This window comes from Desmodus rotundus, chromosome 2 (assembly GCF_022682495.2).
Source record: "Desmodus rotundus isolate HL8 chromosome 2, HLdesRot8A.1, whole genome shotgun sequence".
NCBI lineage: Eukaryota > Metazoa > Chordata > Mammalia > Chiroptera > Phyllostomidae > Desmodus > Desmodus rotundus.
In genome coordinates, this window is record NC_071388.1 from 148,934,730 (window position 1) to 148,961,550 (window position 26,821).

The 26,821-nt window shown below is 42.3% G+C and overlaps 1 protein-coding gene across 8 annotated transcripts in view; it reads right to left on the reverse strand.

Annotated features, from left to right (window-relative positions):
* Positions 1-13,134: 13,134 nt before the first annotated feature.
* The window catches only part of RBMS1 (RNA binding motif single stranded interacting protein 1), a 206,322-nt gene continuing 192,635 nt past the window's right edge, over positions 13,135-26,821 (reverse strand). For 4 of the 8 annotated variants that reach the window (XM_045187468.3, XM_024579877.4, XM_053918724.1 and 1 more), the window contains exons 7-15: positions 26,694-26,809; positions 25,853-25,902; positions 25,633-25,726; positions 23,129-23,176; positions 22,193-22,243; positions 19,186-19,296; positions 17,997-18,077; positions 16,563-16,647; positions 13,135-15,823 (exon numbers count right to left, since the gene is read on the reverse strand). In XM_045187468.3, the coding sequence (XP_045043403.1) occupies positions 16,570-16,647; positions 17,997-18,077; positions 19,186-19,296; positions 22,193-22,243; positions 23,129-23,176; positions 25,633-25,726; positions 25,853-25,902; positions 26,694-26,809 (629 nt within the window). In that variant the 3' untranslated portion in view covers positions 13,135-15,823; positions 16,563-16,569. The remainder of the gene's footprint in view (positions 15,824-16,562; positions 16,648-17,996; positions 18,078-19,185; positions 19,297-22,192; positions 22,244-23,128; positions 23,177-25,632; positions 25,727-25,852; positions 25,903-26,693; positions 26,810-26,821) is intronic. The other 4 variants (XM_045187469.3, XM_024579881.4, XM_024579880.4 and 1 more) reach the window with 4 other exon arrangements.

Genomic DNA, 26,821 nt, shown 5'->3' on the forward strand with positions numbered 1-26,821 from the left:
TTTCCAGAACTTTCTGAGGTGTGGCTGTCCAACCAAACAAGCATACTGTTCTCCTGGCTTGTGGGGGAAGGCTGTGAGGTGCTGACGGTCCCCCGGGCCAGTGTTTCTCGCTTCCTCCTTTGTCTTTAAAAGTTTGAACAAGATAGAAATTCTAAGGTTCTGGATACAGTGGATTTTTTTTTACAATCCTTGTACTTTAATATTCTGTAGTCTCCTATTTTTTTGGGTGGTTCACCAGATTAAAAGATTTTAAGCAGATACTTTCAATACTTGATATTTATTTATAAACATACATGTAATATTAAACTAATATGTATGTTAGTTAAAAACATACAAAGAGAAAATTTTAAAACATGAAACGATATCAAGTTATTTTCTCAGTGATACAAAACCCTTTTTGCTTTTACTGTGCTAACAATTTTATATGCTCACTTTATATGTGAGCTAACTAAATATACTTCACTTGAAAAGTTTGCTTTACCACTCTGTGATATGATTCAAAAGTCCGATTGTAAACACAGTTTATTTTGATACTTGGTTTTAGCGGCTCATGGTGCAAAGATAACACAGGAAGGCACTGTTGCTTGTCATTACCCTATTGTGACTCACGTTTTTGGTCTCATCCACCAGCTATGAAAAGATTCTGTTGAAGGTTTCTAATACATTTCCCTCTTCCTTAGCATCAGTTATTCTTATAATCTAATCAAAAAGTGCTTCCCATTGGCCAAACCCAGAGAAAGTCAAAGGCAAAGAGGCCTGAATAATGCACTGGTTTTACAGATAAGTATATAGATACACAGGTAGACTGACAGATATGTAATAGATAGGTAGCTAGATGACTGATGTTCAAGGTTCTCTGAAATTACACATTTGAAAGATTTTAAATAATTGAGAAAAATTCCACTTTCCAGTTTTTCAAATTCGTACATATCAAAATTTGTAAAAGAGAACACTGTTTTCAGAAACAAATTTATACAATGGTGGAAATAATTCTAAATTTCCATTTTCACAGTGTTCTGTCCATAGCCATCACGTACTGTCTTATTCATTAGAACTAGGCCAGCCTGGCCTTGGCTAGATAGGTTCGGCGTCTGTTTTTGCGGAGCTTACTGCTAGGCTGTATATTCCAGTAGCTTCTCACCATAGGGGATTTCAGAAAAAAATGTTCACTCAGTAAGATGGTAGAAGGATTCACCTCACCCAGTGAACCATTCTGGTCTGTGCCTGCTAGGGAGGATTATGTTTGGGGACCAACTCAGGCAAATTGTGAGGGAAACCAATGGATCAGAGTTACTGCGAGTAACTCACGGTGCTCCAATGCGGTGCTTGAAGAGAGTTTAATAGCAGCGGTTAGCAAAGGGAAACCAGCTGTGATAGGGCAGCAATAGCAAGGAACCCTTCCTTCGGTTCCTGAAGCCTGGGGTCAAGGGATGGGGTACAGGGGGAGCAGTGACCCAAGCCCCGGGAGAGAATGTGGCTCCAGGACAGGGAGTGTGGTCTGCACCTGTGATTTTGGGGAGAGCGACTGTGTTAGCATGTTCGGAATGCCCTAAGTTTCCTGACTAGGTGGCTTAAACAACAGAAATTTATCTTCTTGTAATTTTAGAGGCTAGAAGTTCAAGATCCAGAAGCTGACAGGATGGGTTTCTTCTGAGGTCTCTCTCCTTGGGTTATAAATGGCTGTCTTGTCCCTGTGTCTTCACATGGTCTTTTTATGCATTGTGTCTTTGTCCAAATTTTCTATTCTTCCAAGGACACCGGTACTATTGGAGTAGGATTCATCCTAATGGCCTATTTTAACTTAATTACCTCTGCAAAGGCCCTATTTCCAAATAAAGTCATGTGCAGGTACTGGGGATCAGGACTTCAACACATGAATATTATGGGGACACAATATTCAACACATGACGGGGACACTGCCAATCTGTGGCCCACAGGGAGGAAGCCCCATTCCCTATTTCCTCCAGCCTGCCAGTGGTCAGCAGTGCCTCAGTCTGGCCACACCCAGGTGAAAACCAGAGCCAAGGAGACCTGTTTGATGCCGCCCCCAAAGTTCAGTCTCCCGGGACACAGAAAGTTAAAAAGAGCAATCAGGAGAAAATATCAGCTCACAGAGTCACTGTGCTGAGCTTAGAATCCAGAGGTTTCGTTGACCTGTGGGTTATAAAGAATTTAACACAGAAAGAAGGAGAGAAGTAATGATTAGATAAGTCAGGGTGTTCGGCTTTGCGGATCGCACATGAGATGCTCGTTTCAGAGAATTGCCATTGCTAGGCTCAGCTTTGTAGAAACAATTTGAGTATCTTGCACAGGACCAGTCCGTGAGAGAATTAGAAAGAGATGTCCCCCGTGGGCAGACAAATTAGAAAAATGAGCTTTCCACTGGGCCTGGCTGTCCTTCTGGCACCTAGCTTTTGGTGCCCTCCTCAGCCACATAACCTTCATCGCAGACTCAGACTCATAGTCAGCACGCCCTGCGTCCCCTCTCCGGCCCCTCACCATAAACGGCTGCAAGGACGCATGGTGATGTGGTGTCTGCTATAGTCTGTAAACCGGCAGCTTTCTAGTCCCACAAGGAAAACATCGTTAAGCTATGGCTAATTTCAAATCTATTTTTTAAAACGTCAATCTGGCTCTTTTATTAAATCAATCAAGATACATTTGCTGGCAGAATCTGGCTGACTTGAACTTAAACTATTTGGTGGCTCTTCCATCTAAAGGACATAGTTAATGTTCGTTTAGATATTTGTTCCTTGTTAGCACGTCTGGTAACCCCATTTATTGGCAAACATGAGATTTGAGGATAAGCATCAGATTTAAAAAATTTTTTTAAAAGATTTTATTTATTTGTTTTTAGAGAGAGTGGAAGGGAAGGAGAAAGAGAGGGAGAGAAACATCAATGCGCAGGTGTGGTTACCTCTCCTGTGCCCCCCACTGGACACCTGGCCTGCAACCCAGGCATGTGCCCTAACTGGGAACCAAACCAGTGACCCTTTGGTTTGCAGGCCGTGCTCAATCCACTGAGCCACACCAGCCAGGGCCAGATTTTATTTATTCCATCAGATAACACCTTACGGTGGGAAAGCTATGCTCTGCACACCTGCAGAGGGCACCATTCACATGGTTACTGCAGATTCGTATGGTCATTCTGACTTTCTCAGCAGATGGCAGGATGAAGTTCTAAGAACAGGTACTTCTTTTGTTCCCAGTTGCTATAAAGTTGATTTTTGGATAAGTGGCAGTTAGGTACCCATGTGTGTGAGGGACTCTGCTAGGCCCTGGAGTGGGACTGGAGAAAAAAGAAGAACCTAATGAAGACTAAGAAATGGTCCCAACTTCTCCGTACCATGAAGAAGAGGACACTTAGGTACCCCCTCAGCCTCAGCTTCAGATTAATGCCCAGATGTGGTGCCCTCACCCACCCCACCCTCTTAGCTTAGGTTCTGTCAGTGAATGAGGAGTGAAAGACTCAGAAGGAGAACGTTCCACACCCCACGCAGGCGGTGGCAACAAAAGGCTACTGCAGCTATTCTTTGGGCTGGGAAGTCAAGACTGTGCGAGTCCCATGGTGCCATGGCCAGGCCATCAGTGGGGAAGAAGTGCTGAGTGTGGGGGTGGAAGCCAGAGAGTACTGGGTGGATGGTAAGGAGGGAGGGCCCAGGGGCAGCCTGGTCAGTTCCACAGCTGCTGCAGGTGTCCATGAAAGCCATTAAACCAACAGTCCAGACACCAGAGCACCCTGGCAATGAACCGCATCCTTGATCAGACAGTTCCTCCTTTTCAGGAGAAAAGAGGGGAGCTCTTTTTCAGTGTTCACAGTGGGAAGCCATACAACTCTACACGGGAAGCCATTTGTACTGGTACCTCTGGCCCAGTGCCTCCCCGCTCCCATGAGAGCTGAACCCCTCATCTGTGGCTTCTCATCCTCACTTGTCAAGTTACCTTTTCACCCCCTGGCTCTAATGACTGCTTTGTTGTTGTGTGGGTTTTTTTGTTTGTTTTTTATAAATCTCAAATAGAGATATTCTTTGCAAGAAAGACAGTTATTTTATCTAATCTTAGGGTCTGGGATTACCACTCTGAAAACATTCTGGCATACTTTTGTAACACTTAAAATAGGCATGCACCCCAAGATCCAGTAAGTCCACTCCCGAGCATACGCACTGCAGAAATGCACGCACTTAGGCACCCAGTGACACATATGGGCATTTTCATCATAGCATGTTCATAAGAGCCAAAATTTGGAAAGAGCTCCCATGTCTATTGAAAATAAAATGGGTACACTTTGATATATTTATCCAATGAAATATTATACAATAATAAAAATATATATTACAGCTATGCAAAAACACACTATTAAAGATAAAATATTGACTGAAAGAAGCCAGATGGAACAAAGTATTTAATGAATCATTTCATTTATATAAAATTTGAATACAGACAAAGGTAAAGGGGCTCTAGGTATTAGGGATGCATATTTAGGTGTAAAATCATAGAGAAAAGTAGGGAAGGGAACACTATAAAATGTGTGTACTGTTACCCGCTGAGCCTGAGAAGGGGGTTGTGATTGTGAAGAGGCTCTGTGGGGGGTCTTCAGAGGGAACTGTGTTCTCTTTCCCAGCTTGGGTGGAAAGTGAAAGGGTGCCTATTTTGCAACAATACTTAGAGCTGTACATCTGTATTTTATGCACTTATTAAAGCTTATTTGACAATTTTTAAAAAGTTAAAAAGAAAGTAGTTTTTATTGCCTTATAATTCTCAGGAAGATAAGGTACCGAATTGAATCTTCAAGAATCAATAGGAGTTGCCCTGGCTGGTGTTACTCAGTGCGCTTGCCGGGCGTCGTCCCACAAAAGAAAAGGTCATAGGTTCCATTCCCAGTCAGAGCACGCGCCTGGGTTGTGGGCCAGGTCCCCAGTTGCGGGCGTGCGAGAGGCAATCGATTGATGTTTCTCTCTCTCTTTCTCCTTCCCTTCCCTTCCTTTTTTTCTATAACTAAATAAATAAAATTGAAAAAATAGTAGTTATTTGGGGAAGGGGAACATTCTAGGAGCAAGACAAGAAGGAGCAAAGGTGTAGAGTACAGAATTCTGAGATTTTAAAGTTCCAGATGGGGTGTGGCTGGAGTGGGGCACCAAAGGCTGGAGATGAGGCCATGAGGGAGACAGGCATTTAGTCTTAGTGGGTTTGTGAAAGGATTTTAAGCAGGGGAATGAAATTTCAAGAAGAGGAAGGATGTCAATAGCAGTAAAGGCTGTAAGAGTCCATTCAGATAAGGATTGAGTGTTCTTTGGCTAGGGCAGAGGAGGTCCCTATCCCCCTGGGTGGGAGTCTGTGGTGGAGAGCTGACAGCCCGCCAAACTGCAGGAGGGGGAGGCGGTGGGGTGGGAGGTAGGGGAGTGGAGACAAGTGTGTTTGGCAGCACTGACGGATGCTGCAGAGGGCCAGCTGGGGGAAAAGACAGCTGACGTGGTGTAGACTGCTGAATTCACTATTTTCCCATGATCATAAGAGGCTTGTAGCTCTTTTCTTTCTCAAAAACTCAAAAGCATTTACTTCAGACCCTTTGGAATTAACTGGTGAGTAAAGATCTGGTTTAACTGGTAAGAAAGCATCCTCATCCTCTGCAAGGTTGGACTGGACCCACTTGGGAGGTCCTGGGGAGATACTTGGGACTGTCAGGAGGCTGGTGCATTGCAGTTTCTGCAGGTTGTTGCATTTGTTGCCCCAGACATGGCAAACCACTGCTGCCGTCTTAGAAACAGCTCTGTTCCCTTCATTGAACACACACCGAAGTCGGTGGCCGAGAGTTTGAAGAGTAGCTTGTCCACCCGGCACTTGGGGGGCAGCTTGGGGAGGGTGATGTCAGTCAACAGAGTTCACTTCATCTTCTCATCCACTCAAACTTTCTTATATCCGTTTTCCTACCTGTCTTCATTTCTAAGTGTCTCTTTTCTACTTGTTTTCTCCCTTTCTTCCACTTGCTCACGTCTTTTCTCTGTATCTCCTTCCTGGATTTTCTATTTCCACGTCATTCCTGCTCTTCGACTCTGTTTCAAATCTTTCACCATGTTCCATCTGAAAGTGAGAGGAAAGCAGACTTCATGTGGCAAATCCATGGCATCACCGAGGCCCCTTCCTTTGGAGAGCACTTACCCTGTGCTGGGAGAATTGCTCCTGTTCCCTGACACGTGCTTCCTGTCTGCTTCTGGGCAGAGTAGGAGGAGAAGCAACTTCCTCACCACCCCAGCCTCCCTCTCACAGGACAGCCTGGGCAGGGCGAGCGGCGCTAAGGCATCTGTATGACCAAGACGGTGGTGTTAGATGTGGGAGGGAGGTTGGTTACATACAGGGTGACTAACAAATGACTAAATATATCAAGGATATCAGGAGCCAGGTTTCTTGCTGTCAGAAAAGAGAATTACAGATGTGGGAAGGGAAATGGACCCTGTGGTGTTGGATTGAAATCGGAGGTATGAACGTGCAAACGTGTGTTTTTCAATATTTATAGATAATGTAGAAAATCCCGATGTGAATGCATGTGCACACCTGCACCCCCCACTCCACACACACATCCCCTAACCCTGTTCACTGACAGGGCTTGGGAACAGTGATGTCAATACAAAAGTGCCCAAATCTTACCTTCTAGATGCTGCTCTTCGCTAAAAGGAACCAGGACTCTCTGGAGAAATGCTGAATCCAGAACGGAGACAGGGAAAGTACAGGATGAGCTTGGGACATCCGCGGGTGCCAGAAAGCAAGGAAGTGCGAAAGAATAAGGGGAACATGTCTAAAAATACACAGAAACTGGCTTGTAGGGTCTCACGCTCCCAAATTGGGGACAATTTGAGCATCAAAGCCAACAATAATTGTAACAGATGAGAACCCATTAAATAAAATAGGAAATCCTGAGTCCATACTCATACAAATAAGTAAATGAACCAATTCAAAGTTGGAGGACCTTCAGGGTATTTATGCGGTTGCAAAGCACCTCCCTACAAAACACTTAACTGCAAAGTGGGAAAGAGTGACTTCAGAGTGGAAATGCCAGGCAGGCACCACCTTAATTAGGCGATCAAAGGCAACCTCACTGGTAGAGAGACAGACAGCAACCATTCGCCTCCCGATGGAATGCAGTGGGAACAAGCTTTCCTTCGGTGAGAGTCCTGCCAAAGGTGCAGGGCCAATGGAAACTTCCAGCGAACCAATCTGAGCACGCTCTGCAAAATATCCGGCCTGGAATCTTCAATTGTGTCGAAGTCATGGAAATCAAATAAAGACTGGGGAGTTATTTTAGAATGAAGGAAACTAGAGAGACATGACAACTGAACGCAACGCATAATCTTGAACTAGATCTTTTTACTACCAAGGACATTCCTGGAATAATTGATGAACCTGGACTGGTGTCTGCGGATCAGATGGGAGTTATGTATCAGCATTCCTCTCCTTGTCTTGGTGGCTGTGTTGTGGTTCTGTAGGAGAGGGTACTTATTTGAAGGGGATATTGGAGCAGTGGATCAATCATTTGCTCTCAAATACATCAGGATGAAAGTTCTTTCTGCTCTACTTGCAACATTTGTTTCAAATTTTTAAAAAACTGTAAGAAATGAATAAAATGGCAAAACCACCTTGAGGAAAAAAGAAAGATGTAGGGTAAACACAAAATTCCCATTCATTGAGGAGAAAGTAAGAGAAAATTATGGTGAAATTTATGTTCATGGCGAGCCACACAGAACTATGCCTCAACATCCCTGGAGTTCCCCATGCTTTGTCCTCAGCTCTTAAGAATCATCTGATGGGAAAGTTACTAGTTTTGAGAGTCCTTGGAAAGCTTCCAAGTGTTAGGTAAAGGAAAAGGCCACGATCCTAATTCTTAACTCACAGACCTTGCTGAAGAGGAGCAAGTGCCTGCCCAAATCGGTCAGTCCATCGACCCGCCCCCACACTGCTGCTTCGGTGAAATGGAAACACTGGACTGTGTCTTAGAAATCCTCCGACGTGCTCGGTAAGCAGCAGCGTGCCATGTGGCTTGCCTCTCTTCTCTGACTAGAGGGGCCGAATGTGGAAGTAAAAGGAGCATCTGGAATGTTGGCGACGTTGCAATTCAGATTTTGTTCTTTAGAATCAGAGTAACGGGCTTGGGGACAAGGATAAAGTACGACGTATTGGAACGTTTGAAAAGAGACTTAACTGAAAATGTCCATTATGAGTCTATAGCCTTCCAGAGTCACTTTCGGGGTGCTTTGGCGTGCTGTCCTTAGCTTTCATTGAAGGTCCCCATCTAAAGCACCCTTGGGAAAGTGTCATTTTATTGGCAGGGAAATGTGGCGGACAGTGCCCATTGCCTCCTGTAGGGGTCCCCGTAAAAGCAAGTAAATACTAGCTTTCTCCCAGGATCCGTCGGCTTTGCTGCCTTCGATATTAAGAGCTACAGATGTGTGTACCTTTCTTTCTCCCCCTTCCCCTGGGATGCCAGGAAACTCGAAATTATTGAGGTTCAGCTGTGGGGATGGTAGAGGCCATTCGGCTAGCAGACCTGCATTCTGTTCTTTCCTTACCTGTCTTCACTGTTAACCTCCGAAACCCTGATTTTTAAATGTGTTTTATTGTGATTCCTGTTACGTTGCTTCAAAACTTTGTAAAACACAGAGAGACAGAAAGATCAATGAAAGGTGAAAGTTGGGAGAAACAAAACCTTCTCCATAAAATTAAACGTTAGGAAGAAAATCATGCATAAAACAAGAAATGTCAGAAAGTTCCCTCAGTATTTAAGAGAAAATAAGAGACAAGAGGAGCGATATTCATGGTCCCAGGCATGTGTCCAAGCACAGTGTGTAACAAAGTGGGTATGACGGGGCTCCTGCTGACACTTTTGTAAAGTAATAAATGTGAATGTTTAAGGTATAGTGCAGGGTCTCAGAAAACTACACAGGTGTTTGCAAATCCACCATCTGGCTTGTGAAAAACATTTGACCTAGGGTAAAAGAAGTCAAAATACATTATTTGGAAAAATCCTACACCCCGCTTGTCTACAACAAAACAAAACGATACACATTCCACTATTTTCAGAGCAGTAGTGACAAAGGAACATCAACTCTTTGGGCATTTTCTCCTCCAGGTCTTATTCTGGCAAGACCCAGATCTCCCAAGGGCTGCCTGCCTGCCAGACAGTTTCGTCTCCGAGAAGGCAGAGCAAGCAGTGAGGATAAAGGCTGCTGGGAGTGCTCCCTGATCAGTGAAAAGCAGCGGGTTGGTAACGAGGAAGTGAGAAGACTCTCAGGAGTGTTGATGCTGTCCTGGCTCCTCCCTGAACTCCCGAGCCTCATTTAGATCATACTTTTGTCACTTTTCATTACAATATTGTCACTCCCATACTTGCGTCTCCCCACAAGAATGTTCCTTGAGGACTGGAACCACATTATGTCTCATTTGTGTCTTCCAATGTCTGGTGCATTATCTTTTAAACACAAAAAACTAATAAAATGTGCTGAATGGGAATATAGCGTACCAACTTGCATGATTTCAAGATGATCTGACAACATTCTTTGTTAAAACTTCTTTTCCTGATTATATTTTCATTGTAGTGAACTTGACAAATTTGGAAAAGTATAAATGAGAAAATACAAACTTTCCATAATCCTTCCATGCACAGCTAAGCATTCTGAAGTAACTTCTCATCTTTCATAAATATTGCTTCACAGTTATGAGCATACTGTCTCTGCTGTTCTCTACCCCACACTTTCCATTCACTCTGTATCCCGAGTATTTTTCATGCCATTAAGATGTCTTCATTTAAAATGACTACATATTTCATTGTGTCTTTATTATAACAACTGCGACAAAGACAAAACATAGGGATTTAATTGGTTACAAGTTTTAAGAACTGTGGTGTCTGAGAAATCAAAACAAACAATTTCACCTGTAATAGGAGAATGGGCTGAGCTGGGGAGACAGGTGAAGGCCCAGGCTATTCCTAGAGTTGTGGGTTATCTCGAGTCACCTGTGGTGCATTTGGAGGGTGAGCTGGTGGTTTGGAGAAGGGAACCAGAGGTAATGAGGAACAGTTAAAGACACAAGGAATGTTCAACCCAGACATTTGTGGAGCCTGCAGTTTTCCATATTTGAAGAATGACTGACTTATTAAAAAATTATTTTATAAATGGTCATACATTAAAACTTTTTGGTGTACAGTTCCATGAATTTCACAACATAGATTCTGTAACCACAGTTAGGATATAGAATAGTTTCATGACCTCCCAAAACTCCCTTTATAGTCACTCCTTCTAGCCCCTTTAACTCCTGGCCATCACTGGTATGCTTTTTGTCACTGTAGTTTTGTCTTTTAAGAATGGGAATGACTGACTTATTGTGCAACTTATTACTCAGTTGGCAGGAGTAAGGCTGATAAGTAAAAATTAGATACAATTTTGACTCCTTCCTTAAGCAAGTTTGAGAGTTGTTCCAGACAGATACATGCAGGATGCCAGGTGCGGTGGGAAGTGCCCTGTCGCTGGAGGTGTTCAAGCAGGGAAAGTGGCCTCAGGGATACTGGAGGGTAGGAGATGCCTGCAGAGTATGGTTTATGACATGCATCTTGTGTAAATGAGCAATGGAATAACTGTATCAAATCTCAGCCTCTCAGAGTCACATTGAAAGAAATAGCATTGAAGTTTGTTTAGTGCAAAGCCACCTGTTTTCAATTCTGAGCAACTGGGAGACCTGCCACTGCTCTCATGCGCTTTCGAGTCACAGGGCTGGCAAGGATGTTGGCTTCCCTGAACCTTAAAAGTCATGTTTGTTACTCCCCAGTATGAGCAACAATGCTCCTGGTGAGAAAGCTGCCCGCATCGGGCAATGGCGATTATCTGTGCATCGGTTCTTAGAATTAGCACCCAACTCAAGCACTCTGTAATCCTCAGTGGAATATGTGCTTGCAGTGTGCGTATCTACCAGCACCCCCCTCCGAGGCCATTCCCCACGACTGCCCGGGCTCCCGCCTTAGAGCTCACAGCTGAAGGTGAAGAAAACAAAATTCTCCCTCTAGTGGCTCAAGTTAAAACACTCTCTGGCTCTACAAAGACCCAAGGGACACTGTGGAGCCATTTCACAGGGTTGAAATTCCACTGCCTGGCGGAGTTTATGTTTATCCTGTGGGGAAGGATGGGCACATGGCACTGCCTCTCAGCTGGGCCAGGAACTCCCTGCTGGAGCCGCGCACGCTCACCTCGCAGCCCCCACTCCCACTGCCACCCCCCACTCCCACTGCCACCTGGCTCGGGCCGCCGGTGGGGGCGCCAGCGTGCTCCCTGGCGACCAAAGGGTGGTTAGCTCATCACATTGCTATTTGAGGGCAGGAGCTTCCCAGCTTTTCTTAAACCCTGAGCTCTGAGTTTTCCTCCCTCCTCAGCTTCTCCGTCTTCTGAGGCTTTTTGGTGGGTGGGGGAGAATGCTGCTGGTGACAGGGCCATGGCCTCACCATGAACCTCTTCCTTTTCGGCTGTTCTAGTGCAGTAAGAACACTCTCAATCAGATACACTCTTTCAGCCTTTCAGCCTGGGAGGGCCCACTTCTCCTCCAGTGGACCTTTAACCAGCATTTGTGAAATCCAAGAGGTGGAATTCAGGCTCCAGTGACTTACCTGGTGCCAATACCCATAAAGAGAAGGCATGGATGGTGGGGAGAAAACAGGGCTCCCCCACTCACCCACTGCTCTAACTCATCCTTGTGGATGCAGAGAGGGAATATGAACGCCAGAGATCAACTGCCAGAGCTTCTTCCCTCCCCTCTCGGATGGTGGGAACCAATCCCACCTCGGATGCTGGTCCCAGCCCACCTGTGACAAAGGGGACCCTGGGTCCTGCCAATGACCTGAGTAGCCGTGGCCTTGTGCAAGGTGTTTATCCCCAAAGGCAATGCAGTTCCTCTTTTATGAGCAAGAGCTTTCTGAACCATCATCATTTTGACGTGCTCATCTCTTTTACATAGAAAGGTGATCTTGAAAAAGTGTGTATCAGTTTCTATGTAAAGGAAACCACTAGATGTCCTGACTCCAGTGACAGAAAGCCATTTCGGTGTTTTTTTCTACTGTTGTTCAAGTACAGTCATTTCCATTTTCACCCCACCACAGCTCCTGGCCCCACCCATCCCAGCCTCCCACCCTCACACCTACCCCACCCTTGGCTTTGTTCATGTGTCCTTTATACATGTTCCTTGATGGACCTTCCAAAATATGAGCGCAAAAAATCAGGTAAACAGAACCGAAGGAGCTTTGGTTGTTGGTCATACGAAGGAGCACTGGGACAGGAAATGTGGCCGCGGCTCCCTCCTGCTCTGACATCTTTCCCGTGGAAGCACTGGCTGTCAGAGGACCGGGCCTTCTTCTCTGAGCCAGCTACTGAGTACCAGGCTTTCCGGGCTCTGCAGCCTACATACGTCGTTCAGTCTGCACCACCCGAGTTGCAGGCGAGGCTCACAGAAATGGAGGGGATGGGTATTTTCTTGTCCACTCCTTTCACCACCACGCCAGAGCCACTGGGCAGCAGAAAAAGAATACTGTACAGCTGCACTAAAACACGTAACCCACCGTGGGTAACAGGAGTCCATTTCCTGTACTGAGTGCCTCCATAAGACACTTAATATGGGAAAGAGTAGTTCTTTCTCACCCTTGAATGCTGCACCTCTGTGTCCTAGTGGGAACAGCCAAGTGAGGTCACTAAGGAGGCCCATGGTCATCACGGTGTGGATAAGATCATCTTGAGATCATCTGGAAATTCTTACCTGTGTGCTTGCTTGATGGGACATAGCTTTTATTCTGTCCTCCTTGCTGGGCAATGACAAACAGTGCCACAGTCACAGGGTAGAAGGGGGCTCTTTAAGAACAGGCCAAAGGTGCGTTTGGCTGAGGTGAATGTGGTGAGCTTAGTTGTGATGCCTGTGGTCCCTGGACACAGACTGAAATGACCAAAAAGAGAGCACGGACAGGTTTTTCCAATTCTTTTGAAGAAAATGGATTTCAAGCACATACTGAATTGAAAATAATTTTTGACTCACTTTTAAACCAATCTACTGAGCTCAAGAAGGTCAGATAAAATTCTGACACACGTTTAATCTATGGAAAAAAAAACTGACAAAAAATAAAATTTCAGATGTTTTTTATTCAAAGGTCTCAAAAGAAATAAAACAGAAAAAGCTAACAATCTGATCAAATGTACAGTTCAAAAATGTCTTTTGGCGTTTTAACAACGAGTCAACAAGTCCTAGGAAAGAAAACTACAGAGTTATCTTGAACCGGACAAATAAGTTACCACTGGCAAGTTTGTGGCACTAGTAAAACAAAATAAAAAATTAACTCTCTTGATCATATAGATATCTCTATGAAAATCTTTTTTTCAATCTGTACAAAAGGTCTTTCTTCATAAATTAATTTTTTTATAATTTAATGGCTGTCTACTATGTGATGTTTAACTGATTTTTTTTTTTTTATGTACAGAGGTTATGTTTCCCAAATCTTACCCAGACGAGTATGGCACTTAGTTCAGACATTTCTAGCAGCAAACTTGCCCTCCCCACTAACTGAACTATCAAATTTCTGTCCTAACTAATGCAAAAATATCAAGTAGTGAGAGACCCAGGTTTATAAATGTACTAGGTACAAGGAGGGCGCTGCGTTCAGTCTGGACTTTCACAAAGCAGTAATATTCCAGGGAGCATAGAACCAATAATACCACAACTTTAAAAAAGGAAACAAAAACAAAAACAAAAACACATTTCTCTTATGACTACGTAATTTTCAATAGAATCTACACTTCTCAGAGCAGCAAGGACTTTTGAAACTATGAAATGTCACTGACATCTATAATCAAATACAAGCATAAAATTTAAGAACTAAAAAAACACTTGAAAGACATAACTGCTTAGGCCTAGCTCCTGAGCTAGGAGGATTTGGTCTGTGGAAACAGGGAGGGCCAGCTACCTGCCCCAGCACAAAAGAAAACAGACTCTGAGGTAGATAACTGATCACACACAGTTGACCAGACAAGTACACAGTTTTGGAAGACAACTTAATTTACCGTTGCTTTTCAAACATATGCAATATGCACTAAAAGAGCTTTAATAACAGTGAATCATCTTATATGCACTAAAGTAGAAATAACTGTGTATTTATGAATCAGGAATTTCATAGTTTCAAAATTGGTTTTTCTTTACACTGAACACTTGTAGTGATGATGTAAAGTGTGGCACTGCTTGGATCCAAATCTTCCTTCATGCTTTTTTGTTTGTGTGTGTCCATACATCAATTAAAATTATAAAACCTAAATGCAAAGGTACAAAAAAGGCACATTCTCCTAACCGCAAACTGGTCCGGCAAAAATAAAGAGCACAGAAGATGTGATGCTGAGACGAGTTGGAGCTACTGGTTACTGGCTCTTCGGTCTTTGGTGAAGTTACCTTTAAAAGTGCCAAGTAATTTTTATTTCTCAAATTTACGTAATAGAGAGAGAAAGAGAGAGAGAGAGACAGAGAGAGACAGAGAGAGACAGAGAGAGAGAGCTAGTAGCCAATCGATTTGCTTCTATCCATATCTCAGCTTATGTTTGAAGATAAATCCTTACTTTTAGCTTTTGCCATTTAGTTGCAATAGCAACACTTTTCGGTTTGCCAGATCTCAGGCAGAATTCTCACTCTAAAGCACTATCATTAGTATAAAGGAAGGACAAAACAGTCGGGGACTCCCCTCCCCCGCCCCCACCCCCAGTCCCAACACTACCTACACTAAATCTAGAACATCAAGTTAGGTTGGTTTTTTTTTTTTTCCTGAAAAAAGGCAAAAAGGACTTTACATTGCATCATACAGCAGATATCCTAAATCAGTCAAACTATCAGAGGAAGCTGTTGGCATACAGCCTTACAAACGATTTACCCTATTAAAAGTTCCCCAGTCAGAAAATGTGTTTCACACAAAACATTTTTCCCTTCTTGCATTTCACTACCTTACACATTATGTGAAAAATCATTAAAAACACCTACTACATATTTAAAAAAGCCAAAATGTCAGCAACTTTTATTGACTACCTTTTAAAAGCCCTATGCTGCTGTTTTACAAGGCATAATAGACCAGCTCATTTGGTCAAAGCATTCTACATCATTAGTTTGAACTAACTTTTACTGAAACAGCTACAGCATCAAAAGAGTTAAGGCAAATTGGAATTCATAGAAAAGGATAAGACACTTCACACTACGATGAAAGAAAAGTGGAAAGCGAAGAGAGAGACTCTGAGGGCAACACTGAATTACAGCAACACTCGCACTGCAAGCACAGAACACCGTGGGGGAAGTCGGACTAGTTGAACGTCAGAAAGCCCATTTCATACAGCTGAAAAAAACACAAATCAAACACAAAATGAACAAAACCACAAAAATCCGGTCATGCACTTGGATAAAGTCTTCATGGTCTTTGTGCATACCCAGAAAATTGAAGTGTTCTTTTTTTTTTCCTTTTTTCTTTTCTTTTTTTTCCTTTTTTTTTGCATTGTAACATTTGATAAAAATCTTTTGTTTTTGTTCTTTTTGTTTTTTTGTTTTTTTTTGGGTTTTTTTTACTAAAATAAACCTGTTCAGGGGAACAGCTACTAGATGAATTTAAGGGTTTTATGCACCTTATAGAACTTATAGCAAAAATAGTTTTAGTTGATTTCGTTATAAATAACGTCTTCAAGAACATGTGCAAAACTGTCAATAATTTCCTAAAGCACAATTGATCAGAAAAATCCATGATTGTTCAGCCTTCACACCCTTCTTCATGTAAGAACACCCTTCTGTATATCTGGAAGAGAAAAATAAAAGACAAATGCTTTTGTACAGCTGGTATCACACACCACCGAGCTTTGTGATCTCTTTCTCGTTTTAAAGATAAAGGTGTTTAGAAAAGGCTGTGTTCGTCACTGTGGCAGACTAATGAATACAAACTCTGGAAATGAGGGTCACTTTCTATGCTTTGAGTCTGCCTTGGAAATCTGGGACTTGCAACATACTTTTGCCAGAGCAACGAGACACCCAAGTTCCACACAACTACTTGACCGCAATCTGCATGGCAAAGTACAAAGTGTTCAGATCTGTGGTCCAAGTGAGAGCTGGGATGCACCCTTTGACATGACGTTCATATTCAAGATGCTGCTAATCTTGCAGTGTTGGGTTATACAAACTCTTACGCTGCATTTCCTTGAGTTTGTGAATATTTGAAGATAAATGTAAAATACATGTACTGTAGGACAAATTCGGTCCCTGGTATTTTCTAATATGTTATAGGTTTTTGGGAAGAGGTAAGGAGGAAGACAGAGTAAACATACATTTGATTTCAATATAAGCAGCCCCCTTTGGGCAGAATACTTAATCTGCCAAATCCACAAAGTCACCAATTTTAACATTTTGATAACACTGGCTTTTCTGGGCATAATGACAGCCATGAACAAAATCTGAGTTACTCTGAGTTCAATTTTGGTAAAGGAACTATATAGACTTTTCTTAGCCTGAGCCCTACGGTTATGGTGACCTTTCTCTCATACCTCACAGTTACTTATTGGGTTGAAAGGTATATGGAGAATGGTCATTAGACGTCTCTACAGCGACCTGCTGCTGACCACTCGCCTCCTACAACAAAGCAGAACAGATGAGACATGTGAGCAATGAAATCCAAATGCTGCTGTCCAGATCTGACTGTGAGTCCAACGTCTTCGAAACAAGCACTCTTTACAAGTAATGTTTTTAAAAAGTGATTTTCTTTAGGTCATGGAGAGCTTTCAAGTTTATTTCCCTACGAAGTTCAAACACCTGACAGACTCAAAGAACCTCCCACCCCAACACTTAGGAGTTGAATCTGGAAACCACACCACACAACTTATCAAACATATCTCACCCCTTGGGGCCAGATGGGACTTGGGATCCAGGGTGCTCAGATTTTAGGGTCTGGGATACAGTGTGCATGTGCCGTTCCTCACTGAACACCCTCAGTGGGGCCTAGGGCTGTGCCTCATGACCCATCACTTGACAGGGCTACACTGAACACACACAGAGTGGAGTACACATTGTTGTCTTGCATCAATTCAGGTTGGGTTTTGGTGCAGGTCAAGATTTTTGCTAAAGTAGTTAAAAATTTTAAAAAAATTTTATGTTGTTTTTTCTTGTTTCAGAACTGTAGATAAGAGATTTTGGGTTCTGGTAACTATGACTGTCAATAATTGCACAACGTTAAATGAATCAGAAGCAAACAAAACAAGAACCGTCTGGAAACCCCTGCCCCCAACATCTAGCCACAGTCCCAGGGCTGCTTTTGGAACTGGAACCCATGGGCTCTGCCCAGAGGGTGGGATTGATTGGGTTGATGAATTTCCTTGGAGTTTCAAGGGTACTTTGCTGGAAAATGCTGTTTTGTCCAAGCTTTATTCAAATCTTAATTAAAATGTCAGACTCCTTTCATATCAATATCATATTAGTATCTTCCGTAACAAGAACAAAGAGTTATTTTGCTCTACTAACAGCTTCTATAAAACCAGGTATGCTTTGTTTCTCACCCCTGTTAAAGTTTTGAAACATCAGCTTTTCCCAAGTATCTTAATTATGACTGATGGCTTTTTGTTATTATTACTGATACAATCTTTGATACTCGAATTACAGATTCCAGCTTCATCTGAATTTGCCTGTAAGCACCATTTTATGGGAGATAAGACAGAGCCTGGAAGGGGTGACAATGTGTGTTACAAGCTTGGAAATCGTTTCTGGGAGTCTCAGGGGTATGGCCTCGGTGTCACTACACTACTCTGTATGCAGAGAATTAGACTGAGTTGCTAAAGATAACTGTAGGTACACATGTGTGCTCCCACTAAACTCAGAGCTTTAGGCGGATGTTTGACTTCTGGTTGGGTTTTCTCTGAGTTCTACCTAATTTACTCGTTTCTGAAACTATTCATCTCCAGAACGGCCACTGGACGGCCTGTACCAACCTCCACAGGAACTGCCGTCGTCTGCACGTGTGTGTACTGCGGCAGGTAGGCTCCTTGCATAGCTGACGTTGCAGGCATGTACTGGAAGGAAGAACATGGTCAGATGGGCCAGGACAAGCCATGCAAAATCCTGAATACTCGGTGAATTTTGAGAGGGGACGACAAGTATTTGGTAGTCTCAAGGAAGAAATTTAAATGGGCTCAATGTCTAATTAGTATACCTCAATGAACCATAAAAAAGGCAAAGCGAATGTTTGTACTTTTTGAATTTGTCAAAGTAGAAACCCCACCTTTCTTTGGATTTCCTAACAAAGAAGCACATGGGTGAAGATCATTAAGGTTTCTCATCCTCAATAATTCAACATCATTAATGTGCTATTTTAGGAGATGTCTCCTCAAACAGCCTCATTATTTTCCAGCAGCCCCCTGAACTAGCATCCAAAATTGTTTCTGTAAGTGGAGACCCAAGGGGTAAATGACTTACTAGAACTTCAACAGGTCACTGCAGAATAGAAAATGAACCTGTGCTTTCCTGACGATGACAGCCCTCTTTTTCCAAAGGCAGGAGAGCTTTCTAGTCAGTCTCATTGGATGTGTGTGGCCCTGGTTTAGCCTTCAAGAAGCTGCTGCTAGTTTTGAAAGTAAGTGGGGCAAACACACCACCGTTTGTTCTTCTAAGCCGTCACAGGTGTGGCCTGAACTAAAAGCCTTTGATGGTCATAGCCAGATGCTGCCCATGTCAACCCTGGAGGCTAATCTGGTATGGTATCAGCTCAACCTCAGTACCCAACTAAGTTCCCTGGACTCTGGGAAATAGTTCAGTACACAGACCATGATTCAATGCCCCCCAATTCCACAATAGAGATACGTGAGGAGAAATGCCCTGCCTTCACGAGACCAGGTCCGCCAGTGTGAATGAATGACACCGGTCACTAGGGCTGGATGTGGTTAGTCATGTATGGGTGCTACATTCAGGCAGAGAAGAGATACACACAGGACCAACGTTTAGGGTATCAATTAATCAAGAAATATCTGAGTATTTACTATGAGGAAGGCAACCTGGGAGGGTGTTAGGGGGTCAGACATAATCACTGATATCATAGAGCCTGTGATTCATAAGGAAGGCCCAGGCTGCATTAATTTACACTCCTCTGTTTGCTGGGACAGACGATATGAATTTGCCACCTACTGTTCCAGTGCCACCTAGTGACAGATGACTCATCTGCTGGGCCAGAGGGTTGATCATAGATGCAGGCTGTAGTGACATGGTGTGCTCCATCGAGGGAGTTAACACGGCACCCTGGGAAGTCAGAGACAAGAGCAATGGAAGATACGATGTAAGAGGGAGGGGTTAAGATTCTGTAATCACCTTTTGCAAGTGAAATGCCTGTTTGTTGAGGAATATAAAGCAAAAATAACTTTCCCTCAAACTTGCAAATGGTATCATAAATAATTTTCTTAAAATCTTCTGGACTATGCTTCCTGAGACTTTTTAAAGAGCACTTGCTCCACAGAAATCCCTGTGTTAAACATCTCTCCCTTTGCCTTCACTTAACTGTAAAGCAAGCTAGTCCAGCAGGAGGAGCTGTAGCAAGAAATGCAAATTATTTTTGCCTGGCTAGGGTTGTAAAAGGCTTAATTATTTTTTAAAATAAATGATAGTTGATGTTTTATGAGGCCACAAAATAATATATCAAGTATTATAAATACAGTTTTTTGTTAAAGAAAAAAGTTCCACACAGACAGTCATTCGATTCAACACCAGGCTGTTAGGGTCAAGATCACATTCTTCATTCCCTCAGTGTTTCCCGGCACTTTCAGTGACAATTTGGGGTCGGTGGGGGCACCAATTCAGATACAATGAATAAACCAATTTCAGATTCCCCAATTTCATTAAAAAACTCTAGTCATTAAAAGTTAAATATAGTTTAAGAAAAACAGACAGGAGTTTGGGCTGGTGCAATCCAGTGGTGAGCTGATACACACATCGCCCAGCCCCTCTGTCCTACCTCACTGCTGGCACCGTCAGGGTCCTGCTGCCCCGATTCTGACCGTGGCATGTTCTACAGAGTTGTAAGGAAGGTGCACAAACAATTTCACGTCCTGGCCTTCTGCTTTTAACCTAACACTCCATTATACGTGTTTGCCTAACTTGCTGCATTGTTACTGCATAACGATGACTGTCATTATCATCGTTTCTAATGATACACAATGGCAGGCACGCGACTGCAAAAACCAGAATTTAATTCTATTCCTGGACTTTCGCATTTTCTCTGATTTACCCTACATAATATCCTTATAGATGACACTATCCCTCGCACTTCTGCAATCACCCAACTACCCGAGCATACGATTGTTCTAACACTACAAGATTAATGCTAAGTTTTTGGTATCAATGTACTGGACTTATCCCTTAAATACACTGTTGTTATTGTTGTTAGGTACGCAATCGCAATCGAGGGCAGAGACTGATGTGCGGGCAGGCACTGCAGGTCTGGCTGCAGGCAGTCCGGGTCTGGGTGGGAAAGGAAATGAGTCCTCAGATAGGAGCCTCCTGCACACTACTGTCTCTTTAAATATGTTAAACTGAGATATGCGCAGCTTTGTCTCTAAAAGTTGCCAAGGAAATATAGATGTGTGTCAGAAATAGTTTGTTGTTAATATATCTCATAAAAATTTTTTCTTTTTAAAGGTTTAATGTGCATCATCAAAAAGAATATGGTAACATGGAACTGACGCAGAAGCCCAGGATGTGCTGAGGGAGTGCCCTGCCCCTTTCCCCATTCATCTGTAGGAACTGCTACTACTGGGAACCCCCTGCCGAAAAGTGAGCTCCTTTCCAGCATTTCACAAGAGGGACACACATTGCCACGAACACCCACGTATGTGTGGGTTAAGTGTACACACATTGGTAGATATGTGTGTGTGGATGCATGTGTGTACACAGGAACATATATGTGTATATACAGACACACAGCACAGAGTTCCTCTCCTGTGCTGTCAACTGAGCATGCTTTATTGGCTTCTTCCAAGTCATCTCAGCCACCTTCTGTTCAGAACGCGCCCCTGGACTGCCGTTTCGCACACATGACCTCAGTGTCTTCGTTAGGTGTCCTGAGAGAAGCCCCTGTCTCATCTTAAGGTCAAGAACAGTGTGCCTTTCCCGAACAACTGACCTGTTTTTATCTTGTAAGTGCTGTGAGCTGTCTTGCTTACCAAGACTCCCATTTTGCATTTGTTACTAGAAAGCTCCGGGCCAAAGATGTGGCCTTCCCGTGGCGAGTGTGTAGGTCAGTGCGTTGGGCATTTTGAGCTTTTGTGTGTGTGTGTGATTTTGATCTCCACCTTTATTTTATCAACTGTTTAAACCCATGTTTTAATTCATCTAACTGGATTTTATACATTTAAAAAAAACATTAAATATGCTAATAAGGTGAAGTGTAACTCAATTAAATATAATGTAAACATAAATGTAACAAATGCTCATGTCACTAAAGGAATCACATTTATTTATCAAAGGTGTTACTACTTTTGATTTCAGAGTTTCTATGGAGAGGCTAAGTAACTCTGATGGAAATCTCTAGATTAATCTTGCCTCTGGCCAGGAAGCTCAGTTGGTTAGAGCATGGTCCCAGTATGTCAAGGTTGTGGGTTGATCCCCGGTCAGTGCATATACAAGATTCAACCAACGAAAGCATACCTAAGTGGAACAACAAATTGGTGTTTCTCTGTCTCTCTCCCCTCATCCCTCTTCCTCTCTAAAATCAGTAAAAAAAAATCTGTAGATCAATTTTGAACACGTTACATTTGCATTAAACATAATGTAAAGAAATGAGAGGTTTTATCCCAAGTACTGATAAAATTCTGCAACTTACAAACCTTATAATTTAGAAAATTTAAGAAGTTAAAAACTCAATTTAACACTCTCCAACAAACTGGTATGAGGAAAAAAATGGTGTCCCATCTCCAATGGGATATATTTTAAGTTCTGATAGATTGCAAATTTAACTTACTGTCAACTACCAATTTGTTTAAAGACAAAGGTGAGGGCGAGTTTTATAATGACTTTGTACATTCTCATGATACATGCTTAAAATTTGCCAAATCTTCTTTGGCAAATGGTTTTAACCCAGAGAGTGGTTTTAACATGTACATGGTTTACTTGCAAAGCACAGAGCCATTACGATGAAACTTACAGGGTGCTGAAGGATGTATGGTTGAGGTTGCATCCAAGAAGGACTTTGCACCTGGAAAAGGGAGGATTTTGAAAGGAACAATGATTTCCATGGGAACATTACCTATTTCTCTATAACTCTTTTAATCATGTTAAGATCAACAGAAGGAAAATAAGGAAACAATACTCTCAATGATTAAAAAGATTATTAAGGCAGAGTTCTTGGCAAACTGGTCAATCTGAATAGGATGAAATGATTATTTAAAAACAAGTTCCATTTGCCCACTCAAGAAGTATTTACTGAGTATCAGGCACCAAGGAAGAAAAGGTGAGTAAGACATGGGCCCCACCCTCAAAAATTCACTGTCTAAGCAAGAAAGCTAAGTAAACAACTCAAATCAATAGTGAAAAGTGCTATCATCAAGGTATGAACTAGGTGCTTCAGGAATACTGATGGAGAATTAATTCCAGCACATCTTATTATGTACTAATCTATAAAGTATGTGGTTATTTAAAAGGAATAATCAAATTTAATTCCTCTTTGATACCCAGGACATTCATTAGGGTTAGAAATCTTGTTTGGTGGTCAACAATTTCTAGCTAGTGTGGAAAATAAAAATCTAAAACTCAGATTTACAAAGTTAAAAACTTCACTAACTAGACCTTGACGTCTACAGTCAATAGGGCATCCACACAGCAGACCCTCTGGACTGAGAAGTAAGATGTGAGAGTCAGATTCTGTGGCGCGAAAGAAAGCAGCCTGCCATTCAAGAGAAAAAAAAGAAACAGTCTATTTCTTGATGCCCAGAGCTTTCCAGAGACTATGTAATTTTTAGGATAAGTTCCAGTCTCTAATTCTTAACAACAAAACCCTCCTGCGTCTCATCCCCCACGGTTAACTTCAAAGGTTCTATAGAGAGATGGAAGAGTCATGGGGGAAGAATGCATTATGATTTACCTTGATAGCAGAGCCCCGATACTTGTTTTCTCTGGGTTCCTTTGCCACCTAAGGCAGACCAAAGTTAAGTGTTTCTGCCTTGTTAACATTTCAGTTATCTGGACTGCAGCCTTTCCCCATTGGGGTCTTGGTGGTTTCTTGCAGATGCCAATTTCTCAAATGCAATTATAGAAGCATATGGTGGTTTAGTGGAGAAAGGCCCACTCCGACACGAGTACAAGGCCTCCACTGAATAAGTCACGGGGAGGTGAGGAGCTCCCTGCAGACCCCAATTTGGCCAGATGCTCCTATTTTTTGTATGCTTCAGTGATCTTAATAATCTAATACAGCATTATGGGGTTAGGGAGCCATGACATCTAACTCAGTTTTCTTTCTTAAGCAGCAAATCAGCTGCTGTCAATGATAATTCCTCATTTTTCTCTAACTAAAAAATGGGAATAATAATTTATGCACTATGCTTTTTTTTTTTTTTTTTTACCATTGGTTTTTTACCCTGGTTTGGGTTGTGGAGCCTGCTGAAAACCTGATGAAAGAAACAGGCCTTTTTCCCCAACTAAATGAACACACACTAGCAACATTTTGCAAACAATTTAAAGAAATCACAGAAAGATCCCCTAAAGCCCATCTGCCCACTCTACTGGGCCCCTGCCCTTAGTGGGTTAATCAGTCTTTGAGGTTATGGCACAGAGTGTCAGGCAAATGAAAAAAGTTCCACATTCCGTGTATCTTAGGGAAACACAGGATGCCCAGGAGAAAAAAATCAGGCCTTTGAAATGAAATGCTGTTTCCAGCTAGGTATATCAAATCTATTCCCAAAGTCAGTCTAATTTTTTAAATTCTGTGAAATGGTTCTATGGCTAAAACATTCACTGCTTTCACAGAAAAGAGGTGGCAGGGGGATGCATTAACAGCTGTAATCCATCCACAGCAGCACACATTCAGATTAATATGCACAATCTTCCATTTGCCTGAGAACAAGCTCACTTACACCTATTTTTAGTGATATCCATAAATGGCAGAGGGTTCCAAGATAGTTAAGAAAGAAGACACCTTCAATATCAGATACAGGAGTTGTTAATTAGGGAAAATGCACTAGAGCACCTCTGAGAGTTTTACACAGGCAAGGAAAACACAGAAATATTAAGTCCAAAGTGATTGAGGAGGCATTTAATGAGTGAATAGTACGTTCAGCAGATTAAAACACCAGCATAAAAATAAGAGAAAAAAAATAAGAGACAACTTAGGGAAAGGAGCAGAAAAGAACCTAAAACCTGAGGGAGGCTGTGAATACTATGTTAAAAAACTTCAGTTTCAGTGCATTTAATCACTGCTCTTTGGCATTCAAGACTACTTTTATGTTCTTAAACTTCGAACCACCTTTAAGATATTGCTTATGTTCACCAACCCATCACTTTAAAAAAGTATAATGAATATGTTCTCATCAGCCAGCTAATCCTGCACATTAATGGTGATGATGATGATGACCAGAGCTTACATTTACTGAGCGCTAATGATATGCCAGGATAATGCGCCAAGCTCTACACATACTCGTTTAATTCTCATAACAAGCCTAGGAGATGGAAACTATTATTATCCCCATTTTAAAGATGAGGAAACTGAGGCTTGCAGAATTAAAATAAACACAGTTATTAGATACTGCAACCCCCTAACCCCAGAAATCAGGGCTACGACATCTGATTCAATTGTTTTAAAAACAAGACTACACAGAATTTCAACAGTCAACTAAAGGGAACTATATTCCTACTTGTCTGAAATGGAAATCACTTATAACGGGCCTGTCTGGGCCGAGGTGGCAACCCTGTCAGAGCCGCTCTGCTAAGAAGAGAAACGCATGTACCCCGGGGTTCACGAAGAACAGGACCTAACCCTGAAATAAAACCAAATTGATATTATAACAAGGTGCTTAACGATATCTTGGTTCTAAGTTGGGAATTCAATTTAAGATAAAGCTTCCTCACAAAAACAACCTAAACAGGCAGTAACCTTTTTGCTTTATTTATTTAGGCCTAAAGTCTCACTGTATGCTCACTTAATGTTACCTAGTAAAGACGTATCTTTCTTTATTAGCAAGTTTACTTGCTCTTTTGTTAGTTCCTGCTGGGGAAGACACACAGATAAGTGTGCACACCTATTCTGTATTTCACTTGACGGCAATTCTGTTTAAGGTTCGATTTCTGGGACACGTGGTGTCGAACAGCGGGGCTCACAGTGAGGAAGCAGTGGGGTTCATCCCAACTCTGAAATGCTATGATTTCAAGGACTGACAACTGACACCCATTTCCCCTGGTTTACATCCTCATATACATAAAACGTACATCATTTTGTTGAATAGAAAGCAGCTTATTCTAAATCAGGTATCCAAGCTGCAGAGCACTTGACCTAAGTTTCATTATAAATGGTCAGAATTTTAAGACACACAAAAACGTAGCAGGGATTCGCGGTCGGCAAGCAGTCACGCTCCCGATGAGTCCTGATGTACAAACCTGGTAGGCAGACACAGGAGACGCGATGTAAGGTGTAATAGAAGTTTGAGTGATCATTCGGTTTGCAGCAATACTGTACGGTGAAGGGTAAAATCTAGAACAAACACAAAAGCCTTCACTAAGTAATCCTTTAAGTGGAGTATTTCACGGAACATACATCTGATATTTTCCACCTTCACATTTTCCCTCAAGCCATTATGTATTTATCTTAATGACATACCCGTTCTGTATAGCAGCTGTGGTTGGGTCATAAGTAAGTGTCATTCCAGCCTATGGGAATGAAAAAGAGAGAAACATCTGCAAAGGCACGATTAAAAAATTCCATTTTGTAGAGTCATGGCAACATAAAACAGTGACAGTTTAGCAGCATTTCATAACAGGAGGAGTTTCTGTTGGAGAAACACAGTCATAAACGCGGTATGAGGATGAAACTCTAGATCTGCACCGTCCCATGCAGTTACCGTTAACCACATGCAGTAATTTCAAACTAAACAGAAAACCGAGTCTCTCCAGTATACCGCCTACATTTCAGGTGTTCCCACAGCTGCCTGTGGCTACTGGTTATCGCTGGGCAGATTCTGGCCATGTTCACTAGATGGCACCTCCCTAGCCATTCTTGAACCAGTATGTTACTTTTAAACACACAGACAATTCACCGAAAATACACATGGGGAAATGGAGGCCCAACATTTTTATTAAGAAACTGAACTTTAAAAAAAAAAGGTAAGATTATTAGAAATAGTTAGGCAAAAAAACTCCTCAATGACAAAATACTATTAATTTTAATCATGTTTAGAATGATTTCTGAATAATTGTAAATGTTAAGCCAATCTAAAGATCCATAACATTTGAAGTGCTCTTTTACTTTACGTGTAGTTAACTACAAACTATAGCTGTTTCCACCATCTGTCCACCTGGCAAATCATCACTCTCTCAGCACCACATCCACTGGGCAGAGTTTTAATCTGACATTATCTGGATTCAGTTAGAACACTGTAGTAACTGGTCACATAGGCTTTCACAATTATACACCCACACTAGAGTTTTAAGGAAGAACTTACAAGTCTCACCTCTCCTTCTCTATGCCACGGTCTTCCATTGGGGATGTATTTGTTTGGGTTCTGTCTCTTCTTCTGTCCTCCATCCGCAAACTTACACAATAAAGGTTCTGTAGGAGCTGAATAAACAG